Source organism: Oncorhynchus masou, chromosome 31 (assembly GCF_036934945.1).
Source record: "Oncorhynchus masou masou isolate Uvic2021 chromosome 31, UVic_Omas_1.1, whole genome shotgun sequence".
In the NCBI taxonomy this organism is placed as follows: Eukaryota; Metazoa; Chordata; class Actinopteri; order Salmoniformes; family Salmonidae; genus Oncorhynchus; species Oncorhynchus masou.
This window is the reverse complement of record NC_088242.1, coordinates 48,904,796-48,927,499: the sequence shown is the minus strand read 5'-3', so window position 1 is coordinate 48,927,499 and position 22,704 is coordinate 48,904,796. Positions and strand designations below refer to the sequence as shown.

General features: G+C 40.8%; 1 protein-coding gene across 1 annotated transcript in view; it reads right to left on the bottom strand.

The window, feature by feature from the left end:
• LOC135524047 (PHD finger protein 21A-like) overlaps positions 1 to 22,704 on the bottom strand; it is a 121,412-nt gene that overhangs the window by 34,938 nt on the left and 63,770 nt on the right. Inside the window, exons 6-10 of the mRNA XM_064951188.1 lie at positions 16,282 to 16,440; positions 15,230 to 15,486; positions 14,745 to 14,844; positions 1,033 to 1,314; positions 727 to 822 (exon numbers count right to left, since the gene is read on the bottom strand). Coding sequence (XP_064807260.1) covers positions 727 to 822; positions 1,033 to 1,314; positions 14,745 to 14,844; positions 15,230 to 15,486; positions 16,282 to 16,440 — 894 coding nt within the window. The remainder of the gene's footprint in view (positions 1 to 726; positions 823 to 1,032; positions 1,315 to 14,744; positions 14,845 to 15,229; positions 15,487 to 16,281; positions 16,441 to 22,704) is intronic.

The window sequence follows — 22,704 nt, the reverse complement described above, 5'->3', positions numbered from 1 at the left end:
CCCAAAACTCAGATGTAAATTAACAACAGAATGGCTTCAACAGAAGAATATACACCTTCTGGAGTGGCCCAGTCAGAGTCCTGACCTCAACCCGATTGAGATGCTGTGGCATGACCTCAGGAGAAAAGTTCACACCAGAAATCCCAAGAATATTGCTGAACCGAAACAATTTTGTGAAGAGGAATGGCACAAAACTCCTCCTGACCGTTTTGCAGGTCTGATCCGCAACTACAGAAAACGTTTGGTTGAGGTTATTGCTGCCAAAGTAGGGTCAACCAGTTATTAAATCCAAGGATTCACATACTTTTTCCCACCCTGCACTGTGAATGTTTACACAATGTGTTCAATAAAGACATGAAAACGTATAATTGTTTGTGTGTTATTAGTTTAAGCAAACTGTGTTTGTACATTGTTGTGACTTAGATGAAGATCAGATCAAATTGTATGACCATTGTATGACCAATTTATGCAGAAAACCAGGTATTTCCAAAGGGTTCACATACTTTTTCTTGCCACTCTACCTTGTCATGTAGTGTATACTGTATCTATAAATTACTTTATATGTTTACACTACATATTTGGCAAAGCCTGCCTCCCGTTACAGTCATCTGTGAAGAACTTTAAGGTTCTATCAGTAGGCTGACATTCAATTAAGTATGGTATGTATTTGTTATGCAGGTTTGACCCCAAGTTCAGAACGAAGCATAAGCTCCTTCTCCAGTGTACCTGAGGATTGTCCTCTCTCTTTAGTGGTGCTGGAGACAGAGGAGGGGTCCTGCTCACCAACATCTTCTGCCCCAATCCCCCCCGTGCTTTAACAGTCTGGAAACAGAGGGAGGAAAACAACACTCTTAAAACATGAACAATGAAAGTAACAGAGCTATACATGTAGAATTCCTTCAATTATGAAAAGGGAACAAGTAACTTTCCCATCCAAACTGTCCTGCTGACCTCACAAAATGTATTAATTTCCCTGAAAATGGACGATACAATTATAGTATTGTAACTTCCCACCCAAACCGTGGTGCTGACCTTGGTGTCGGAGGTTAGGCCGCTGATTTGCAGTGTCTGCACCGATGCCGGGGCCGTGATGACAATGCCCGTCAAGATGCCTGTGGGCTGGCCGCTCTTGGCAGCGCAGGGCTGGCCATTGATGATGCGAACCTGGTGGATGAGCCCGGCGCTGGAGGGCAGCGAGGAGGGGCTCAGCTTGTTGGTCAGCATCACCGGGCCCCGCTGGAGCAGCTGGAGCGCCGTCATCATGGGCCGAAGGGGTGCTGGGGCAATGGGCACGCTGTTGGGCTTCGCCCGGACCTGAGTTGGGAGGATAGGGGTCAGAGGTTAGCCAATCATTCATCAGGTGTCATATTGGAGCTTAGGGGTCTTCACAAATGTGTGTAAAAGAGACCGACCAGGAAAAGGTAAGTCCAATGTGGTGCTCTGAGATATCACTGTAGATGGAGGCATACAGTGGGGCAAAAAAGTATTTAGTCAGCCACCAATTGTGCAAGTTCTCTCACTTAACAAGATGAGAGAGGCCTGTCATTTGCATCACAGGTGCAATTCAACTATGACAAGCAAAATGAAAAATACTTATTTTCCACCATAATTTGCAAATAAATTCATTAAATATCCTACAATGTGATTTTCTTTTCTCATTTTGTCTGTCATAGTTGAAGTGTACATATGATGGAAATTACAGGCCTCATCTTTTTAAGTGGGAGAACTTGCACAATTGGTGGCTGACTAAATACTTTTTTGCCCCACTGTACTATATAATCACAGTCTCTACTTAACTATGAACACTTAGGTAAGGAAGGTGTCAGTAAAAGTGACAAGCCAAAAATTGAGCTGTTAAATTAACCTGTGATAGGTTGTGAAATGTAAGCGGTCATTCATTTCACCATAAAAACCAGAAAAAAATGGTGACCTTGGTGGTTTTGCTGATGTTCCTTTTGGCTTTGCTGGTGTTTCTAACCCTTACAAGCAGGACGTCACTTGTGCTCTTGACGAGGATGGCTGTGTAGTTGAGTAGCTCCGTGGAACTGAAATGATTTTGGCAATGCTATTTACCCATTTTGGGGCATAGTTATACAAGTGAAAGGCAGATTTTTGTTACAACGAAAATTAACAGTTCTAAACTGGATAGCCGCAAATCACAGCGTACAAAGGATTCACTGCAGACACAACTGTCCAAGCTTAGCGAGGAAATTGAGGCTGCCTACAGACCAGATATGCCAGACACTGAAACTTGCGAGCCCACTCTGACCTTTCTTGCCTCTGAAATCAGAGCAATTTGTTTGTCCACCCAAAATATTGAACAAGACACATCAGAAATTAAGACCACAATGTCGTGTTGGGTTCTGAGAATATGAAAATATACTTATGTCACTGATGGAGTGCTGAGGTTTAGAGGCTCTACACCAGCGGAACCCCTCGACAACATCCCGCTGAAAAGGCAGCAGGCGAAATTCAAAAAGATTTTTTTGAAATATGTAACTTTCAAACATTAACAAGTGCAATACAGCAAATGAAAGCTAAACATCTTGTTAATCTACCCATCCTGTCCGTGCATATTTATATCCAAAAATCTCAGTTTACATTGGCGCGTTACGTGCAGTTATGTTTTGATTCCAAAACATCCAGTGATTTTGCATAAATACTCATAATAAACATTGATAAAAGATACAAGTGTTATTCACAGAATTAAAGATAAACTTCTCCTTAATGCAACCGCTGTGTCAGATTTCAAAAAAACTTTACGGAAAAATAATTTGAGAACGACGCTCAGAACCCAAAACAGCCAGAGGAATATCAGCCATTTTGGAGTCAACAAAGTTAGAAATAACACCATAAATATTCACTTACCTTTGATGATCTTCATCAGAAGGCACTCCCAGGAATCCCAGTTCGACAATAAATGACTGATTTGTTCCATAAAGTCCATCATTTATGTCCAAATAGCCACTTGTTGTTAGCGTTTTCAGCCCAGTTGTCACACCCTGACCATAGTTTGCTTTATATGTTTTGTTTGGTCAGGGTGTGATCTGAATGTGCATTCTATGTTGTGTGTCTTGTTTGTCTGTTTCTGTGTTTGGCCTGATATGGTTCTCAATCAGAGGCAGGGGTTAGTCATTGTCTCTGATTGGGAACCATATTTAGGTAGCCTGTTTGGTGTTGGGGGTGATTGTCTCCTGTGTCAGTGTTTGTTCCACACGGGACTGTTTCGGGTTTACACGTTTGTTGTTTTTGTAGTTTATTCATGTATAGTTTTCTTATTAAAAACAAACATGAATTTCAACCACGCTGCATTTTGGTCCTCCTCTCCTTCCCAGGAAGAATCCCGTTACACCAGTAATCCATCTTCATGAGGCGCAGGCACTATGTCCAGACAAAAACTCGAAAAGTTCCGTTAGAGTCCTTTAGAAACATGTCAAACGATATATGGAATCAATCTTTAGGATGTCTTTAACATAAAACATCAATAATGTTCCAACCGGATAATTCCTTTGTCTGAAGAAAAGCACTGGAACGAGAGGTATCTCTGTCGGGAGCGCGGGTCATGAGACCAAGGCACTCTGCAGACCACTGACTCAAAGAGGTGTCATGAGCCCCTCCTTTATAGTAGGATCCTTATTCAAGTTTCTAAAGACGGTTGACATCTAGTGGAAGCCCTAGGAAGTGGAACTTTATCCACATCTCAATGGCCAAGCTTTGAAAAACTACTAACCTCAGATGTCCCACTTCCTGGTTGGATTTTTCTCAAGTTTTCGCCAGCCATATGAGTTCTGCTATACTCACAGACATCATTCAACCAGTATTAGAAACTTCAGAGTGTTTTCTATCCAATACTAATAATAATATGCATATATTAGCATCTGGGACAGAGTAGGAGGCAGTTCACGCTTGGCACGCTATTCATCCAAAAGTGAAAACGCTGCCCACTATTCCAAAAAGGTTAAGGGTTATAAGAGGAAGGTATATAGTGTGTGCAACTAGGCTTGGAATGTGTTGAGTGCAGGGAAGCGATTACATGTGGCAGGCATTGATAAGGGGAGAGAGTCATGGATTGGTGATGGAGGGGGGTTGAGGTCAGGTCAGCTTAAGGGATAAATAAAAGTTTATTGCCGGTATCACTAGTGTTCTGCCGAGCAGTAAAGAACGATGTTTGTACAGAAGGGTAGGAGGAGACTCTCACAAGTAATCTAACAATAACACAACAACTCCCTTATACACACAAGTGTAAAGGGATGAATAAGAATATGTACATATAGATATATGGACGATCAATGGTCGTGTGGAATAGGCAAGATGCAGTAGATGGTATAGAGTACAGTATATAAATATGAGGTGAGTAATAGGGTATGTAAACATTATATAATGTGGCATTGTTTAAAGTGACTAGTGATACATTTATTACATCCAATTATTCATTATTAAGGTGGATAGAGATTTGAGCCTGTAAGTTGGCAGCAGCATTTTTGGCCTTCCTGTGACATCGGGTGATGTAGGTGTCCTGGAAGGCAGGTAGTTTGCCCCCAGTGATGCGTTGTGCAGCCCGCACTACCCTCTGGAGAGCCTTACGGTTGTTGTGATACAGCCCGGTGTAGGGTAGGTTCCATAAGGATAGGTCCCGAGTGGAGGTTTTCCTCTGCGATATCCAGGTAAAAAAAACAGGTCTAGGGTGGGATCCTTCAAGGATAGGTCCCGAGTGGAGGTTTTCCTCTGCGAGATCCAGGAGTGACAATACAGTGTATGGTAGGTTCCAAATTAGGATAGGTCCATAGTGGGGGTATTCCCCTGAGAGATCTGTAAAAGGGACAAAAGTCCCAGCTGCAGTGAGTTTTTGTAAGACTAGAGTTCTAGAAGCTAGTGAGTTTTAGGAAGACGAGATTTCTAGAAGCTAGTGAGTAAAAAAGAAAAGAAAAATGAAGATATTCGAACACTGTTTGAGTTACGTGTCATAGCAGTAGCAATACGGAGAGAGTTTGGTTTATGCCCTATGGGGAGAGGGAACCATGAAAGATTATGTGGAAATAGGAAAACAAAGTGTGAATAATTTTGGTAATGTGGGTTATCAACAACAGTGATATTTGGGGCGCATTACTGGAATAAAACATTAAGTCATCCGTATTCTCCAGTAATACATTTGCAGACGCTATAGTATAGGTTCTAATACGAGGTATAAACTTCTTAGAGATAGGGGGCAGGATTTGTACTTTTTGATAAATAGCGTGCACAATTTCAACTTCCTGCTACTCATGCCAGGAATATATTATATGCATATGATTAGTAGGTGTGGATAGAAAACACTCTGAAGTTTCTAAAACAGGTTCAATCATGTCTGTGACTATAACAGAACTTATGTAGCAGGCAAAACCCCAAGGAAAAACTGTTCAGAATACATATTTTCTCTCCCTCTGACAGTTCCCTCAGTTGTCTTTGTCAAGGGAAATTAGATAGCGCCCATTTTACAGTTCCTACGACTTCCACAGGATGTCACCAGTCATTGGAATTGCGTTGAAGTTAATCATTGGTGAAACGAAGAAGAGGCACTTCCTGGTAGAACTTTACACTTTTGATAGTTACGCAAGAGGGAAAAAGGAGCATGTTTTGTTTACTTTCTCTATCGAAAACAGTTTGCCCCGTCTACAATTTGATCGATTATTAACTTTTAAAAATACCTAAAGTTGTAGTACAAAAGTAGTTTGAAATATTTTGGCAAAGTTTATAGGCAACTTTTGAAATGTTTTGGAGTGACGTTGTGTTTTGGAAAGCTGTTTTTTTCCAGATCAAACCTGCTTTATAAATAGACATTTTGGGTATATATGGACGGAATTAATCGAAAAAAATTGTGATGTTTATGGGACATATTGGAGTGCCAACAAAGAAGCTCGTCAAAGGTAATGCATGTTTTATATTTTATTCCAGAGTTTTGTGTAGCTACGCAAATTATTTTGTTTACAACTCGTTCAGGTGGTGCATGCTATCAGATAATAGCTTCTCATGCTTTCGCCGAAAAGCATTTTAAAAATCTGACACGTTGGCTGGATTCACAACGAGTGTAGCTTTAATTGAGTACCCTGCATGTGTGATTTAATGAAAGTTTGAGTTTTATCGCGTTTTATTTGAATTTGGCGCTATGCATTTCCCGAGGCTATTGGCCACTTGAGTCGCTAGCGTCTCACTATCCCTAAGAGGTTTTAAGTGCCGTGACCAAATAATTATTATCCGGGGAAGTGGGCAGCGCTACCTTGGAAAATGGTTAATAGTAGGTGTCTATTATAGACGGAAGTGAAGAAATCTAAAACACCCTAGACACAGTCGAGAGAGGTTTGGGAATAACTATTCATATTAGAGATCGACCGAATAATCGGCATGGCTGATTAATTAGGGCTGATTTCAAGTTTTCATAACAATCGGTAATCAGTCTTTTTGGACGCCGATTATGACCAATTACATTCCAATCCACGAGGAGACTGCGTGGCAGGCTGACCAGCTGTTACCCGAGTGCAGCATCAAAAGGACCTTAAGTTGCTGGATAGTATTAAACTTATCTTGTAAAAAACAATCAATCGTCACATAATCACTAGTTAACCACACATGGTTGATATTACTAGGTTATCTAGCTTGTTCTGTGTTGCATATAATCAATCGATTCACAGCCTACTTCAACTTCGCCAAACGGGTGATAATTTATCAAAAGCGCATTCGTGAAAAAAAGCACAATCATCGCACAAATGTACCTAACCATAAACATCAATGCCTTTCTTAAAATCAATACACAAGTATATTTTTTTAAACCTGCATTTGTAGTTAAAAGAAATTCATGTTAGCAGGTAATTCTGTCACTTCTCTTGCGTTCAGTGCAAGCAGAGTCAGGGTATATGCAGCAGCTTGGGCAGCCTGGCTCGTTGCGAACTGTGTTAAGACCATTTCTTTCTAACAAACACAGTAATTAATTTGCCAGAACATAATTATGACATAACATTGAAGGTTGTGCAAGATAACAACAATATTTAGACTTAGGGTTGCCACCCGTTCGATAAAATACGCAACGGTTCCGTATTCCACTGAAAGAATAATTAATTTGCCAGAACATAATTATGAATAACATTGAAGGTTGTGCAAGATAACAGCAATATTTAGACTTAGGGTTGCCACCCGTTCGATAAAATACGCAACGTTTCCCTATTCCATTGAAAGAAAATATTCCACTGAAAGAATTTCTAAATTTTAACCTGCGTGTCGTGATTGCGTTTGGTATGGGGGGACAAAATACATTTATGCACAATGGCACATGTGCGCAGCCGGTTTGGGTTCCATGTTCGCAATGCTTGAGGCACAGCTCTGTTTATGACTTCAAGCCTATCAACTCCCGAGATTAGGCTGGCAATACTGAAGTGCCTATAAGAACATTAATAGTCTATGAAATACAAATGATCTATGAAATACAAATGGTATAGAGAGAAATAGTCCTATAATTCCTATAATAACTACAACCTAAAACTTCTTAATTGGGAATATTGAAGACTCATGTTAAAAGGAACCACCAACCTTCATATGTTCTCATGTTCTGTGCAAGGAACTTAAACGTAAGCTTTTTTACATGGCACATATTGCACTTTTACTTTCTTCTCCAACACAGTGTTTTTGCATTATTTAAACCAAATTGAACATGTTTCATTACTTATTTGAGACTAAATTGATTTTATTTCTGTATTATATCAAGTTAAAATAAAAGTGATCATTGTTCATTCAGTACTGTTGTAATTGTCATTATTACAAATATATATATATGAAAATCGCTGATTAATCGGTATCGGCTTTTTTGGTCCTCCAATAATCGGTATCGGCAATGAAAAATCATAATCGGTCGACCTCTAATTCATATGGCGACAGACGGCCCCGATTCTCCAAGCGGAGCTAGAGGATTTTAATAAAGCCATGCAGTCGCTGAAAGAAGCGCACGAGCATTCTACCAATTCGGCTCGAATATGGGGAATTAATAGATGTACTTAGCTACCAAAAGGCTGGGTACGTGAGTACATTGATAGAATTTGTACTTCGGCGTTGATGGCATGTTTGAAACCTGTGATCAAAACGACAGTTGTGGGGGTTGTGGATATAATAGAGGAAGATGTTTTGAGAGTGGAATATAACTCCGCTCACTTCGCAGATGTGCGAGGGGTTAATACGGCCACAGTGAAAGTCAATAACAGTGGTTTCAATGGCCAAGGTAAGACAAAGAAACTTAGAAAAAAAACATCAAAGCGTAAGGAGATAGCTCCCTGTTTTAGATGTGGGACTATCGGACATTGTAAGAATAAGGTGATACTGGAACCTGCTGCAGTCGAAGGAAATGCCGCTATACAAGTGTTTGCATCTTTTACAAAAGAGCAACAACAAATCCTTTTGAGAGTAGCAGGAGAGGAAATGTCACAGGTTCAATCGATAGTGGTTCATAGAGATTACAGTTTCTTGTTTTTATGTGAAGGAAGACGTATGAGATCACATCTTACCCAACTTTTTAGTAGAGGCCAGGGATCAAATATCGCAGATTCCCTATGATGAGAAAATGGCTAAATTTGCCAGAGGAAAACATACTTTGGGTTGAAGAATCTAGGCAAAATGCCAGGGGAATGGATTCCAGAGGTAACACATTTTAATTATCTGGCCAAACACTCCTTGCAAACTCAGAAAGCCTCGTTTCTCATGAGACATTTTATGTGGTTTTATTCTGAAATAGATTTACATTTTATATTGTCTTATTCTGAAATAGATTTCTAGAATGTACGAAAGGGTAGAGGGGTAACGAGGAATTAGCAAAGGGGATACTAAACCTAAAATGAACTTTTTTTATAGTTAGTTCATAAACATTGTAGTGCAGTGGTTATGGAGAATAGTACATGCTAAAGATACATAAACTATACATAAACATCAAGGGTGGTGTGAAATTATTAAGTCAATATGTTTTTAGGTTTCATGGAACATATTAGTGATCATTGTTCCAGAGTCGGGACTGATGTATATTGATGTAAATTATTTGAGAATGTTTTAGTATGTTTATAACTGTAGAAGTGCATTAGGGGTAGTTACTAGTGTGTTATGGGTTTGATGGACTGATATATGTGCAAATGTATCTGTAGCAGGAGGCGAGGTGTTTGAGACAGAATGTTTACATAGGGCTGTTAAGTGGGATGGAACGTGACTGCAGTGGAGATCTGTGGGGGCTCATAAATTAAGGTCATAGTGGTAGAGGGGTATCATTCCCAGAGACTATGTATATTGTTACAGGAGATAGCTCATAGGAGGGAGGACAGCTAACTGTTAAATTGAACATTACACATACCCAAGTCATGTTGAGAGTAGAAAAGATAGTAGTAATGGTAAACTTTCAAGAAACCTGTAACTCAGTGTTTTGTTAGATTGGATATTCTTCCAACTCATTAATCTCGTTGCCAATTTCTAACAGCCGGAAAACACTTGACAGATTACATGCAATAGTTATTCTCACGGCAGTCGCTATAGGGACCGTAATTGAAGGATGCTTTAGTCATGGGCCATGTTAGTAGTTGCAGGGGTTACTTTAGTAGCATTGTTGGGATATCAGTTTATGAAGACTCGTGCCACATGGATTGGTAACTGGGAGACCGATGGGAGTACAGGGGAGGCTATTACTTAAATGTCACAAATTAGTGATCTTGCCATAACAGGAGAGTTTACGTTGTCAGGAAATGACCCATGTGTTGCAGTGTGTATGTCCTCAGGTGAAAGCAGCACATAAGGAGCCAGAGATAACTAAGGGCATGGGCTGAATTCTGGAGATTGATTGTACATCAAGATACACCAGGCAGGGGTGTTGGGACAGCGTTGGTCTGATCCACACACAGTACTCCATACAGCACCTGCAGCGGTAAAGATCATCATGTTTCTCATTGGTGGGTGCATAGTTCTCACGAGAAGTTAGGTCCAGCTGCATAATGGGTGAGCTTGAAGACACCATGACAGAGGAAGCGGGGCTAAAGAGAGAGAGATAAAGAGACTAGATTCCACTGTAAGACCTGCAGATGGGTTGGGTCTGGGAGGTGCTACTTTAACATCATAGTTGGGATAGCTGCTTTATTGGTTAATGCATCATATGAAAGAGGATAGATGTTGGGGTAATTGTACTCTAAACAACATTTTGAAGGCATTCTTGTGAAAGCATATACAGTGCTGAGTTACCTCAAGAGGATGTAGTGTTGATTAGGGATACGCACTTGCCTATCAGGTGACGTGTCTATCAGGTGACAATGGAGGAGATGGGGAACAAAGTGAAAATGACATGGCTTGGGAACACCTCTTGGAACCTGGGGCCGGAAAGGCGAAGACCGAGCGAAAGCATGAGGAGGCTTTTTAGGGCATTCATTTTTGTGGAATCCAGCAGTAAAGTATCCTGAAGGCATGGAGTCAGGTGAAGAGAGAGTGGGAATTGTCATGGTCTCAAACTTTGGTTTTCATGCATATATAATTATGCACAGCTTACCACGTCGTTAACCTCACTAGGGTAGGGGGCACTATTGTCACCACCGGATGAAAAGCGTGTCCAGAGGAAACTGCCTGTTACTGAGGCCCAGAAGCTAGGATATGCATATAATTGGTAGATTTGGATGGAAAACACTCTAAAGTTCCCAAAACTGTTAAAATAATGTCTGTGAGTATAACAGAACTGATATGGCAGGTGAAAACCTGAGAAAAATGTAGTTGTAGTTTTATATTGAATGCCTATACAGTATCCAATGACATAGGACTCAAATTGCACCTTCTATGGCTTCCACTAGATGTCAACAGTCTTTAGAAATGGTTTCAGGCTTGTATTCTGAAACACGAGGGAGTAAGACCACTCCGAGTGAGTGGACCCTGGGAAGTCCCCAGACCTGTTTGCTGCGCGCAACCGAGAGCGCGCCTTTCTTGTTATACTGTCCGGTTGAAATATTATTGATTATTATGACTAAAAACAACCTGAGGATTGATTATAAACATCATTGACATGTTTCTACGAACTTTACTGATACTATTTGGATTTTCCGTCTGCCTGTTGTGACTGCCTTTGAGCCATACTGAACAAAACGCTCCAACAAAATGTTTTTGGAAATAAAGAGGGACTTTATCCAACAAAACTAACATTTATTGTGAATCCAATGTAACTCCAATACTTGGCTGGTTACTTGGCTGGTAACTGTTTGTAATGTTTTGTCAGCTGGGTGCTGTCCTCAGATAATCGCATGGTATACTTTCACCGTAAAGCCTTTTTGAAATCTGACACCGCGGTTGGATTAACAAGAAGCTAATCTTTAAACCGATGTATAACACTTGTATGTTTTATGAATTTTTATTTGAGTATTTCCATTTTTGAATTTGATACTCTGCAATTTCAACAGATGTTGGCCAGGTGGGACAGTAGCATCCCACATACCCATAAGAAGTTAATACTGTTATGTTTTATGTGTCTTTTTGTTGCTTTCCAAGTCTTATGCTATCACTCTCTTAGGAACCAGAAGGAGAAAGTGGAGAAACTAAAAGCAGCTCCAGCTGAAGTGGAGGAAGTCACCAGCTTCAGCTGTGATGAGAAATGGAAATACGATTGGTGTGATCATAGAACAGAGACCATAAGTCTCTGAGTTTGTGAACCTCACGGTGAATGTTTGTTATCACTGTTTGTTCATTTATAATCATGTTTTATTTATTTTTTGCTAATCTTCTGTTTTCATTGTGTGTCTATTTATAAGTAATTTCCAAGTGTATGTAAGTTGAACAGTAGGAAGCTATTGTAGGAAGCCCGTATCACTAGTGTCCTGCCTAGCAGTAAAGAACGATGTTTGTACAGATGGGTAGGAGACTCAGACTATTAGGGACGGTTAAATATCGGTGCTTGTGTGAAAATGTATTTGTCTAATGCAGCTGTATTGATCCTATGGGCAGAAAAAACTAGTTTAACTTCTTGCGGATTAGTGAGCGGTGAAATTGCAGAGCACCAAGTTCAAATGAAATTACTATAAATATTAAACTTTCATGAAATCACAAGTGAAATACATTAAAATAAAGATTAAAATGCAGCCGCCATGTCAGATTTCAAAAAGGCTTTACAGCTGAAGCAAACCATGCAATTATCTGAGGACAGCGCCCAGCACACAAATGCATAACAAATCATTTTCAACCAAGGAGTTGCGACACGAAAGTCAGAAATAGCAATATAATATATGCCTTACCTTTGAAGATCTTCTTCTGTTGGCAGTCCAAAAGGTCCCAGTTACATTACAAATGGTCATTTTGTTTGACAATGTCCTTCTTTATATCCATAAAAACTCAGTTTAGCTGGCGTGCTTCAGTCAATAATCCACTCGGTTTCCCTCCTTCAAAATGCATACAAAATGAATCCCAAACGTTACCAATAAACTTATCCAAACAAGTCAATCAATGATCAATAATCAAACAATAGGTACCCTAATACGCAAATAAACGATAAAATTTAAGACAGAGAATTGTTATTGTCTTTACCGGAGAAAAATACCAAAGAACGAGCTCTCATTCACGCTCTTGGAAACACTACAGCCAAAATGGGAGCCACCTAGAAAAATGACAATTTCTGGCAAATTTTTCCAAAAACCAGCCTGAAACTCTTTCTAAAGACTGTTGACATCTAGTGGAAGCCATAGGAACTGCAATCAGGCACGATTTTGCCCTATTATAAAAGTGCCAGCCATTGAAATCAGTGGAAGGATTACATTTTTCTTTGGGGGGGGGGTTGGTTTGGCATCAGGGTTTCACCTGCCATTTCAGTTCTGTTATGCTCACATACATTATGTTAACAGTTTTAGAAACTTTAGAGTGGTTTCTATCCAAATCTACCAATTACGTGCATATCCTAGCTTCTGGGCCTGAGTAGCAGGCAGTTTACTTTGGGCATGCTTTTCATCCGGACGTCAAAATACCGCCCCCTATCCCAAAGAGGTTTTAAGCTTTCGTAGTATTTGTAGAGTTTTTTTCTCTGAGAATTAGAACCTAAAAGTAGGAAATAGAAGGAACATTTATTCGCTGACCACCCGCTTTAGAGAAGCAGAGGACCCTTCAAGCCCCAGTTTATTTGTGCTAGCTTTGGAACCCCTGGCCCAGAAACAGAGGTAACCCACTTATTCATGGAGTTAAGGTGGGCAACATTCAGCATAAGCTCATGCTTTTATACAGATGACATGTTACTTTTCTTGTCTCAACCTGAGATATCTGTCCCTGATTTGTCCCTGGCATAAATCTAAGCCCATCCAATCTCTTCAACCAATAGAAATGTACATGGTCCCCTTAGGGTATCAAATACCTTGGCATACTAATAACACCCAGCCACAGGGATATTGTTGGAGAGAATATAAAAACCCTTACTTTTAAAAATGAAGAATGGCTTTGCTAAATGGTCAAAAATATATATTTCATTATGGGGTCAAATTAATTATATTAAAATGTTGCTGGCAACTGTAATATTTTATCTTCTAGCTCATCTCCCTCTATATATTCCAGATTCTTACTTTAAAAGATATTGACAGGCATGTCCTAGATTTTCTTTGGGGTAACTCACAGATCCATTTAGGTATAAAAAAGACATTCTCCCTAACACCCAAAAGGTGGATTTGGTATCCATAACTTCAGGGGGTACTACTGGGCTATCAATGTCAAACATATCAGTATGTGGTTGCCACATTGGAAGGGAGGGGCTAAACCAGGCTGGTACCAGATAGAGTCTGAGGCCTGTGGGGGAGTTTCGCCCTGGCTTGAACCACAACTGATGGATCACCCCAATGTTACAAACACCCAAACCTTGTGGGGTAAGATACATAGAGCTGGACACTGGGACCTTCATACATCGCCTCATGCCCCTCTGTGGCAAAATAAGAGTATCCTAATTGGAAGTAAAACCATTTTAGGGGTACAGTGGCAACAACTAGGAATCAATTATCTGTTGGATCTATTTGATGAGCATTCTAAGCAATTCTTAAGCTTTTCCCAAATTTCCAAGAAATATAAGTTGCCACAGAATACATTTTGGAGACACCTCCAGCTACGAAGTTTAGTCAATATGGTCGGGAAGCTCCCTTACTTGTCTAACTGCCAGCCCTATTGAAGAAATAATAAACAAGCAATTAACCCGTGAGGGTTGGTTCCAAGAATGTATCATCTGCTACAGGAGCAATTGTATATCCCTATAAATAAGATTAAAGTACATATATAGATACAGTACCAGTCAAATGTTTGGACACACTTACTCATTCCAGGGTTTCTTTTTTTTGTGTAACTGTCAGAATGAGCCCAGTGTTGAGGGACTCTGAGATCCCAGGGGCATTACACACCTCAATAGCAGGGCATTAAATCACACATTCACACCCAGGGTTAAAAACAGGTCATCACACTGACAGCCAAAACAACGAGTTTTCACCATGAAGACACAACAGCCTGCAAAGGAAGGTATTAACACAGATCAAAGCAACAACATGAGCACACATCATTCTGAAAGCTGAAGAAGACTAGAGGAAAGGGTATGAACAAAGCAGCACAATGCAAACAGTAGCTTGGAGCCAAGACTGTGACTGCACTGGGTTTGTGTCCTTGGATACACTGTCACCCTCTAGTGACGTCTGAGTTAAATGCCTCGTGTTCACTCACACATTGGAAAGTATTGATGGAGATTAGGGTTAGGGGGCAGGTCTTACTAGGACGCACTGTGGTTGAAAGGTGGGATGAGGCGTCATTTTAGGAGAGACAAACTGAGGAACTTTGACTGGCTGTGCTGAGGTGGGGGTGGTGGTGGCCTGCACAGGAGACAAAACCACAGCAAATATGGCATTCTCTACTGGAGCTGCAGACAACAGTTAGATCTGAAAAAATATTTGGATTCTGCAGGTAGTTTTACAGAGACAAAGATGACTTTGTGCCAAGTGCCATCACTGCCTCAAAGCACCTCCTCATTAAGAGACATTCTCAATTTTGACCATGCATATTTCCATACAAAGATGTTCAACCCACCTTGCTCTAAGAGACTTTGTAGAACAGAAAAAAAGTGGTTGAATATTTGCTGCTTAATTTGAACACACTCTGGGGATCAAACTGCCACCAATTACAAGAGAAAGAGTTTGAAAGAGTTGAACTACAAAGGATGACAATGATAGTACTGTAGAATGTACAGGAAGTGAATGCCCCTTACCACAACGAATTCTTTGACACCAGACGCACGGACTCTGAACCCTGATTGGTCAACTTGCTGGCCACCTGGAGGTTGACTGGTGTGTTTCGGAAGTTGGAGTTGTCAGAGATGATGGCACCGGGCTTGGAGGTGTGGCTGATGGCAGTGACCGTGGAGGGAGGCTGCATCATGACAGAGGCAGGCATGGTGGGAGTGGCAGCTTTCAGCACTAGAGGTAGAGTCTTAGTGGTGATGACTGGGGTGACTGCCAGCATCTTCTGACAGCGAGAGGAGAGAAAAAATACAAATACATAAAAAGTTGATAAATCGGAGACAGAAGAGAGAGAAATTAGATGAGATGGGGTCAAAAAAGGGAGTGGAAAAGTGAGCATAATAATGCTAAATCCAAAAAATATGAACTAATGTGAAGCCTAGTGACCCACTACTACGGCTACCTTTATTAAACCATTCTCTGGAGGAGTGAATCTTTCCTCCCGGTTTTATCAAACGCCACAGAAAATCTGCCAGCCGAGCATGTACATCTCACTAAGAGCTGGAGATAAATCTACAGACTCATGAATGATGGAGGGTTTACAACATGTCTGTGTCTGTCTAGCGGGGAACGTGGTCCGCGAGGTCATAGGAACGAAGAAGTACTACCTGAAAGAACTGGCATGGCTGAAGGACATCTGATAATGGAGCTAATGCCAGTACAGAGAACCTTAGCATGATTCTTCACTCTCTATCTTTATAGTAGTAAACGATTATGAACACTGACAGGTTTGGGGCTTTTCAGGGCAGGCTAGTGTTGCAAGCTTTCCCAAACTGCCTAGGTTTTCCAGAAATCCTGGTTGGAGGATTCCTTGGATCAGGAGGGAATAAGCAGGAGAGAATAAGTTATCCAACAAGGAATCATCCAAATGGTATTTCTTAAAAACCTGGGAAAGTTTCAGGAATGTTTCTAGGCTACTGCAAAGTTATGACACAACAAGCCTTTGTGCAACATAACAAGCAGCTGAGTTGAGCTAAGGTTGACAGTGTCTGTGGACTTGTGTGTGGACTTGTGTGGCTACCTGCTGCAGGGCCTGGGTGTGTGTGGTCTGCTGTAGGGCCAGCAGAGTGGCAGAGGAGGGGATCTGGAGGACGTGTTTGTCTGCAGCCGGCACCTGCACCGTTACCTCTGGCTCCTGTTTCACCAGCAGGTCCTTCCTCAGCTGCTCCACAACGCTTTTCTGGAGGACAGAAGTGAGAGGGGTAGAGAAAGAGGGGGAGTCGAAGAGGGGTGAAGGATGGTGAGAGAAGAGTGGGAAAAGAGCGGTGAAGAGCATGGGGAGTGAGAAGAGGGCGAGAGAGGGAGGGGTTTAGAGGATGGGGAGAGAAGAGGGGACAAAGGGAGAAGAAACAAGATGAAGGAAAGCGGATTGAATAAAACTCCAATTGAGTTTAGTGTCACTGTTCCCTTTAAATGTTCTGTACCCTTTTTTGGCAATAACCCCAACCGGTGATTAACAATGTATTATGGTAACTACTCAAAAGTCTCTTATATCAACATTTGCTAACAATTGGTCGTCAAATCAAATCACTTTCATTGTTCCACGTTGACATAGTTGATTAATTCATGTTGAGAATACTTGGCTTTAAGACCAAACCAACTTTTGTGACTTAAATTTGAGGCCGGGGGCTCTGACCTTTCCCTTTGACAACAACTGCAGTTCTCACAAGAGCAGAATACCAAATTAGTATATGCAGCAATGCCAAGTCATTTCAATAGCTAATTCCGCTACTACGCTAACTCGAAATGATTTTCCCGACAGGGAATTAGACCTGCTCTGAGGAGGGGTAGAGACTGGGGAGTAGAGGAACAGGCAAGTATGAAATAAGTACTTGTTGCAGTGCACTCTCATTCTCTCTAGTAAATATTAACGCATGGAACAGGGCTTAGGCCATTGAATATGCATTCACTGTGTCAAACCAATAAATGTGCGTACTTCCAGAAATGCATACTTCCAGCTGCTTCTCTTTGTTTTGCTCATCATATTAGCTGCAGTATGCATAGAGCTGCCTTTCACACATTGTCATAACCTGTCATAATATGGTAATAACACTGTCATGACACATTTAAACCTGTTGTGACATTTGGCATATGACACTACCCAATGCTCTTTTGCTGATGACAGATGAATAAAGGAGCAGATTTCAGGAGCAGGACGAGACACCCTCTTTTTGACTGATGACTGACATAAGGGCATGTACGTGAGAGGCCTATCTGGCTAATATGATTATGATGGTTATAATGCTTCTTGACAGTGTCATAAAGTGTATTTTTTTGTCCAAGTAAAGTGACCGAGGATGGTAATAACCAGTGATAAACTAGATTCAGCCACAGGCCAATTTCTTTTTTAGCGGATGGTCAGGGGGCCAGAACATAATCAGACAAATAGATTGCAAATTGACTTCAAGAAGCCTAAACAGATATAATATTTGACCAAACCTTGATTACATTTGGGGACATTCCCCTAAGTAGGGTGCTGTCTTTTGTATGGGATGTTAAAACGGTGTCTAAACTAGAGGTCGACCGATTAATCGGAATGGCCGATTAATTAGGGCCGATTTCAGGTTTTCATAACAATCGGAAATTGGTATTTTTGGGCACCGATTTGCCGAAAAAATAATAATAATAATGTATACCTTTATTTAACTAGGCAAGTCAGTTAAGAACACATTCTTATTTTCAATGGCGGCCTATGAACGGTGGGTTAACTGCCTCGTTCAGGGGCAGAATGACAGATGTACACCTTGTCAGCTCGGGAGATCCAATCTTGCAACCTTACAGTTAAGTCGTCCAAAGCAATAACGACCTGCCTCTCTCTCGTTGCACTCCACAAGGAGACTGCCTGTTACGGGAATGCATTAAGCCAAGGTAAGTTGCTAGCTAGCATTAAACTTATTTTATAAAAAACAATCAATCATAATCACTAGTTAACTACACATGGTTAACTAGATATTATCTAGCGTGCCCTGCGTTGCATATAATCTGACTGAGCATAAAAGCATACAAGTATCTAAGTATCTGCCTGAGCAGTGGTAGAAGCAGATGCGTAAACATTCATTCAAACAGCACTTTCGTGCGTTTTGCCAGCAGCTCTTCGTTGTGCATCAAGCATTGCACTGTTTATGACTTCAAGCCTATCAACTCCCGAGATGAGGCTGGTGTAACCAAAATGAAATGGCTAGCTAGTTAGCGCGCGCTAATAGCGTTTCAAATGTCACTCGCTCTGAGCCTGTGGTTGTTTCCCTTGCTCTGCATGGGTAACACTGCTTCGAGTGTGGCTGCTGTCGATGTGTTCCTGGTTCGAGCCCAGGTAAGAGCGAGGAGAGGGACGGAAGCTATACTGTTACACTGGCAATACTAAAGTGCCTATAAGAACATCCAATAGTCAAAGGTTAATGAAATACAAATGGTATAGGAGGGAAATAGTCCTATAATTCCTGTAATAACTACAACCTAAAACTTCTTACCTGGGAATATTGAAGACTCATGTTAAAAGGAACCACAAGCTTTCATATGTTATCATGTTCTGAGCAAGGAAGTGCGGGTATGCACTACCCTCTGTAGAATTGCTAATATGGTCAGTTTCAGAAAATATTATATAACATAAACATACTGTTGATAAGTAAGCTATGGTGTGGTAGGTTTTGTGGGTTGTCACTTATGTAGGGATTGTGAAACGTTAGCTTTCTTACATAGCACATATTGCACTTTTACTTTCTTCTCCAACACTGTTTTTGCATTACTTAAACCAAATTGAACATGTTTCATTATTTACTTGAGGCTAAATTGATTTTATTGATGTATTATATTAAGTTAAAATAAGTGTTCATTCAGTATTGTTGTAATTGTCATGATTACAAATAAATAAATAACCAAATCGGCCGATTAATCGGTATCGGCTTTTTTGATCCTCCAATAAATTGGTATCGGCGTTGAAAAATCATAATCGGTCGACCTCTAGTGCGGACTCTCAGTGGTGTCATAACTGTCCACGAAAATCCCAAAAGATCCGATTTGCAATGAATAACTTCAATCAGACCCCCTCTCACCCGTAGAGGGGAATGGAAATAACTTGTGGGGTTTAACAACTCACGTCCTGTTGTAAATCAAGGGAGAAGATCCAGGCCTCAAAATTCACCAAAGGATTGTGCTTTGTCTCAACAGACCTATTTCCCGCTGAAACTCTAACACATTCAAAAACAAATACTGGAACAATATTTCTAGTATATAATGTAGGGAATGGTCAGAGGCGATCTATAGAACACTAATGTCATTTTGTTTGTTCTTTTGTGATGTCATTACAAATGTTATAAAGGAAATACTGTAACTTGGAAAGTACAGTGCCTTGCGAAAGTATTCGGCCCCCTTGAACTTTGCGACCTTTTGCCACATTTCAGGCTTCAAACATAAAGATATACAACTGTATTTTTTTGTGAAGAATCAACAACAAGTGGGACACAATCATGAAGTGGAATGACATTTATTGGATATTTCAAACTTTTTTAACAAATCAAAAACGGAACAATTGGGCGTGCAAAATTATTCAGCCCCTTTACTTTCAGTGCAGCAAACTCTCTCCAGAAGTTCAGTGAGGATCTCTGAATGATCCAATGTTGACCTAAATGACTAATGATGATAAATACAATCCACCTGTGTGTAATCAAGTCTCCGTATAAATGCACCTGCACTGTGATAGTCTCAGAGGTCCGTTAAAAGCGCAGAGAGCATCATGAAGAACAAGGAACACACCAGGCAGGTCCGAGATACTGTTGTGAAGAAGTTTAAAGCCGGATTTGGATACAAAAAGATTTCCCAAGCTTTAAACATCCCAAGGAGCACTGTGCAAGCGATAATATTGAAATGGAAGGAGTATCAGACCACTGCAAATCTACCAAGACCTGGCCGTCGCTCTAAACTTTCAGCTCATACAAGGAGAAGACTGATCAGAGATGCAGCCAAGAGGCCCGTGATCACTCTGGATGAACTGCAGAGAACTACAGCTGAGGTCGTATATTGCACAAATCTGGCCTTTATGGAAGAGTGGCAAGAAGAAAGCCGTGAAAGATATCCATAAAAAGTGTCGTTTAAAGTTTGCCACAAGCCACCTGGGAGACACACCAAACATGTGGAAGAAGCTGCTCTGGTCAGATGAAACCAAAATTGAACTTTTTGGCAACAATGCAAAACGTTATGTTTGGCGTAAAAGCAACACAGCTCATCACCCTGAACACACAATCCCCACTGTCAAACATGGTGGTGGCAGCATCATGGTTTGGGCCTGCTTTTCTTCAGCAGGGACAGGGAAGATGGTTAAAATTGATGGGAAGATGGATGGAGCCAAATACAGGACCATTCTGGAAGAATGATGGAGTCTGCAAAAGACCTGAAACTGGGACGAAGATTTGTCTTCCAACAAGACAATGATCCAAAACATAAAGCAAAATCTACAATGGAATGGTTAAAAAATAAACATATCCAGGTGTTAGAATGGCCAAGTCAAAGTCCAGACCTGAATCCAATCGAGAATCTGTGGAAAGAACTGAAAACTGCTGTTCACAAATGCTCTCCATCCAACCTCACTGAGCTCGAGCTGTTTTGCAAGGAGGAATGGGAAAAAATTTCAATCTCTCGATGTGCAAAACTGATAGAGACATACCCCAAGCGACTTGCTGTAATCGCAGCAAATTTTGCACGCCCAATTTTTCAGTTTTTGATTTGTTAAAAAAGTTTGAAATATCCAATAAATGTCGTTCCACTTCATGATTGTGTCCCACTTGTTGTTGATTCTTCACAAAAAAATACAGTTTTATATCTTTATGTTTGAAGCCTGAAATGTGGCAAAAGGTCGCAAAGTTCAAGGGGGCCGAATACTTTCGCAAGGCACTGTATATCCACTACATATTTGACGTTTCCATACTGGTATTTCCTTGATAACATTTGAAATAGGCATGTAATATTAAAAATGATTAGTGTTTTTGTTAAGGAAGGGATGTGATTTAAGAATTTATAAGAGATAATTGTTTTCCATAAGTTTGCACAGTGAGTAATCACCGCCCTGGAGTGAGGTCAGGGAGCGTGCCAGCCTGCCGGACCGCCCCTTTCGAGCAAAAGGTATAAATTACGAGTTAAGAAAAAAAGATATTGAATCAGGAAAAACGTGAAGCTGCAGCTGCGTATTTAAATGGCTTGAACATTGAATCTCAACATGAGGTAGAGACAAACTCACCTCCCTAATCAGCCATCACAGGTATGACTGATTAGCTATCCTAAGTAAGATATCTTCAAAAGTGAATTTAAGTAGGATCATCCTGTTACTCTGCTCACCCATCAATACAGCTGGCTAATCCTATCTTCAAAGAAGCATCGTTAGGAGTGAATGGGAGGAAAATCAACTCATTAGATTTGTTCAGGCCTACACGACAAGTCACCAGATACCAGACAACTACGAAGAAGGACAACAGGAGAAGAGTTGTTGGAACCATTTCGGACAATCAAATCAAACTTTATTTTCCACGTGTCCCGAATACAACAGGTGTCGACCTTACAATGAAATGCTTACTTACAAGCCCATAACCAACAATGCAGTTCAAGAAAGAGTTAAGAAAATATTTACAAAATAAACTAAAGTAAAAAAGTATATAAAATGTAACAATAAAATAACAAGGCTATATAAAGGGGGTACCGTTACTGAGTCAATGTGCGGGGGTGCAGGTTAGTTGAGGTAATTTGTACATTCAGGTAGGGGTAAAGTGACTATGCATAGATAATAAACAGTGAGTAGCTGCAGTGTAAAAACAAATGGAGGGGGTCAATGTAAATAGTCCGGATGGCCATTTGATGAATTGTTCAGTGGCAGGTAGCCTAGTGGTGTTGGGACAGTAACCGAAAGGTTGCTGAATTGAATCATCGAGCTGACAAGGTAAAAATCTGTCGTTCTGTCCTTGAACAAGGCAGTTAACACACTGTTTCCTGGTAGGCCGTCATTGCAAATAAGAATTTGTTCTTAAATGACTTGCCTAGCTAAATAAAGGTTAAATAAATAAAAGTCTTATGGTTTGGGTGTAGAAGATGTTAAGGAGCCTTTTGGTCCTATACTTGGCATTCCGGTATTGCTTGCAGTGCGGTAGCAGAGAGAACTGTCTATGACTTGGGTGACTGGAGTCATGGACAATTTTTGTGACTTTCCTCTGACACGGTTTAGTATATGGATCCTGGATGGCAAGAAGCTTGGCCCCAGTGATGTTCTGTGCCGTCTGCACTACCCTCTGTAGCACCTTACGGTCAGATGCAGAACAGTTGCCACAGTGATGCAACCAATGGTGCAGCTATAGACTTTTTGGGGGATTTGGGGACACATGCCAAATCTTTTCTGTCTCCTGAGGTGAAAAAGGTGTTGTCGTGCCCTCTTTACGACTGTCTTGGTGTGTTTGGCCCATGATACATT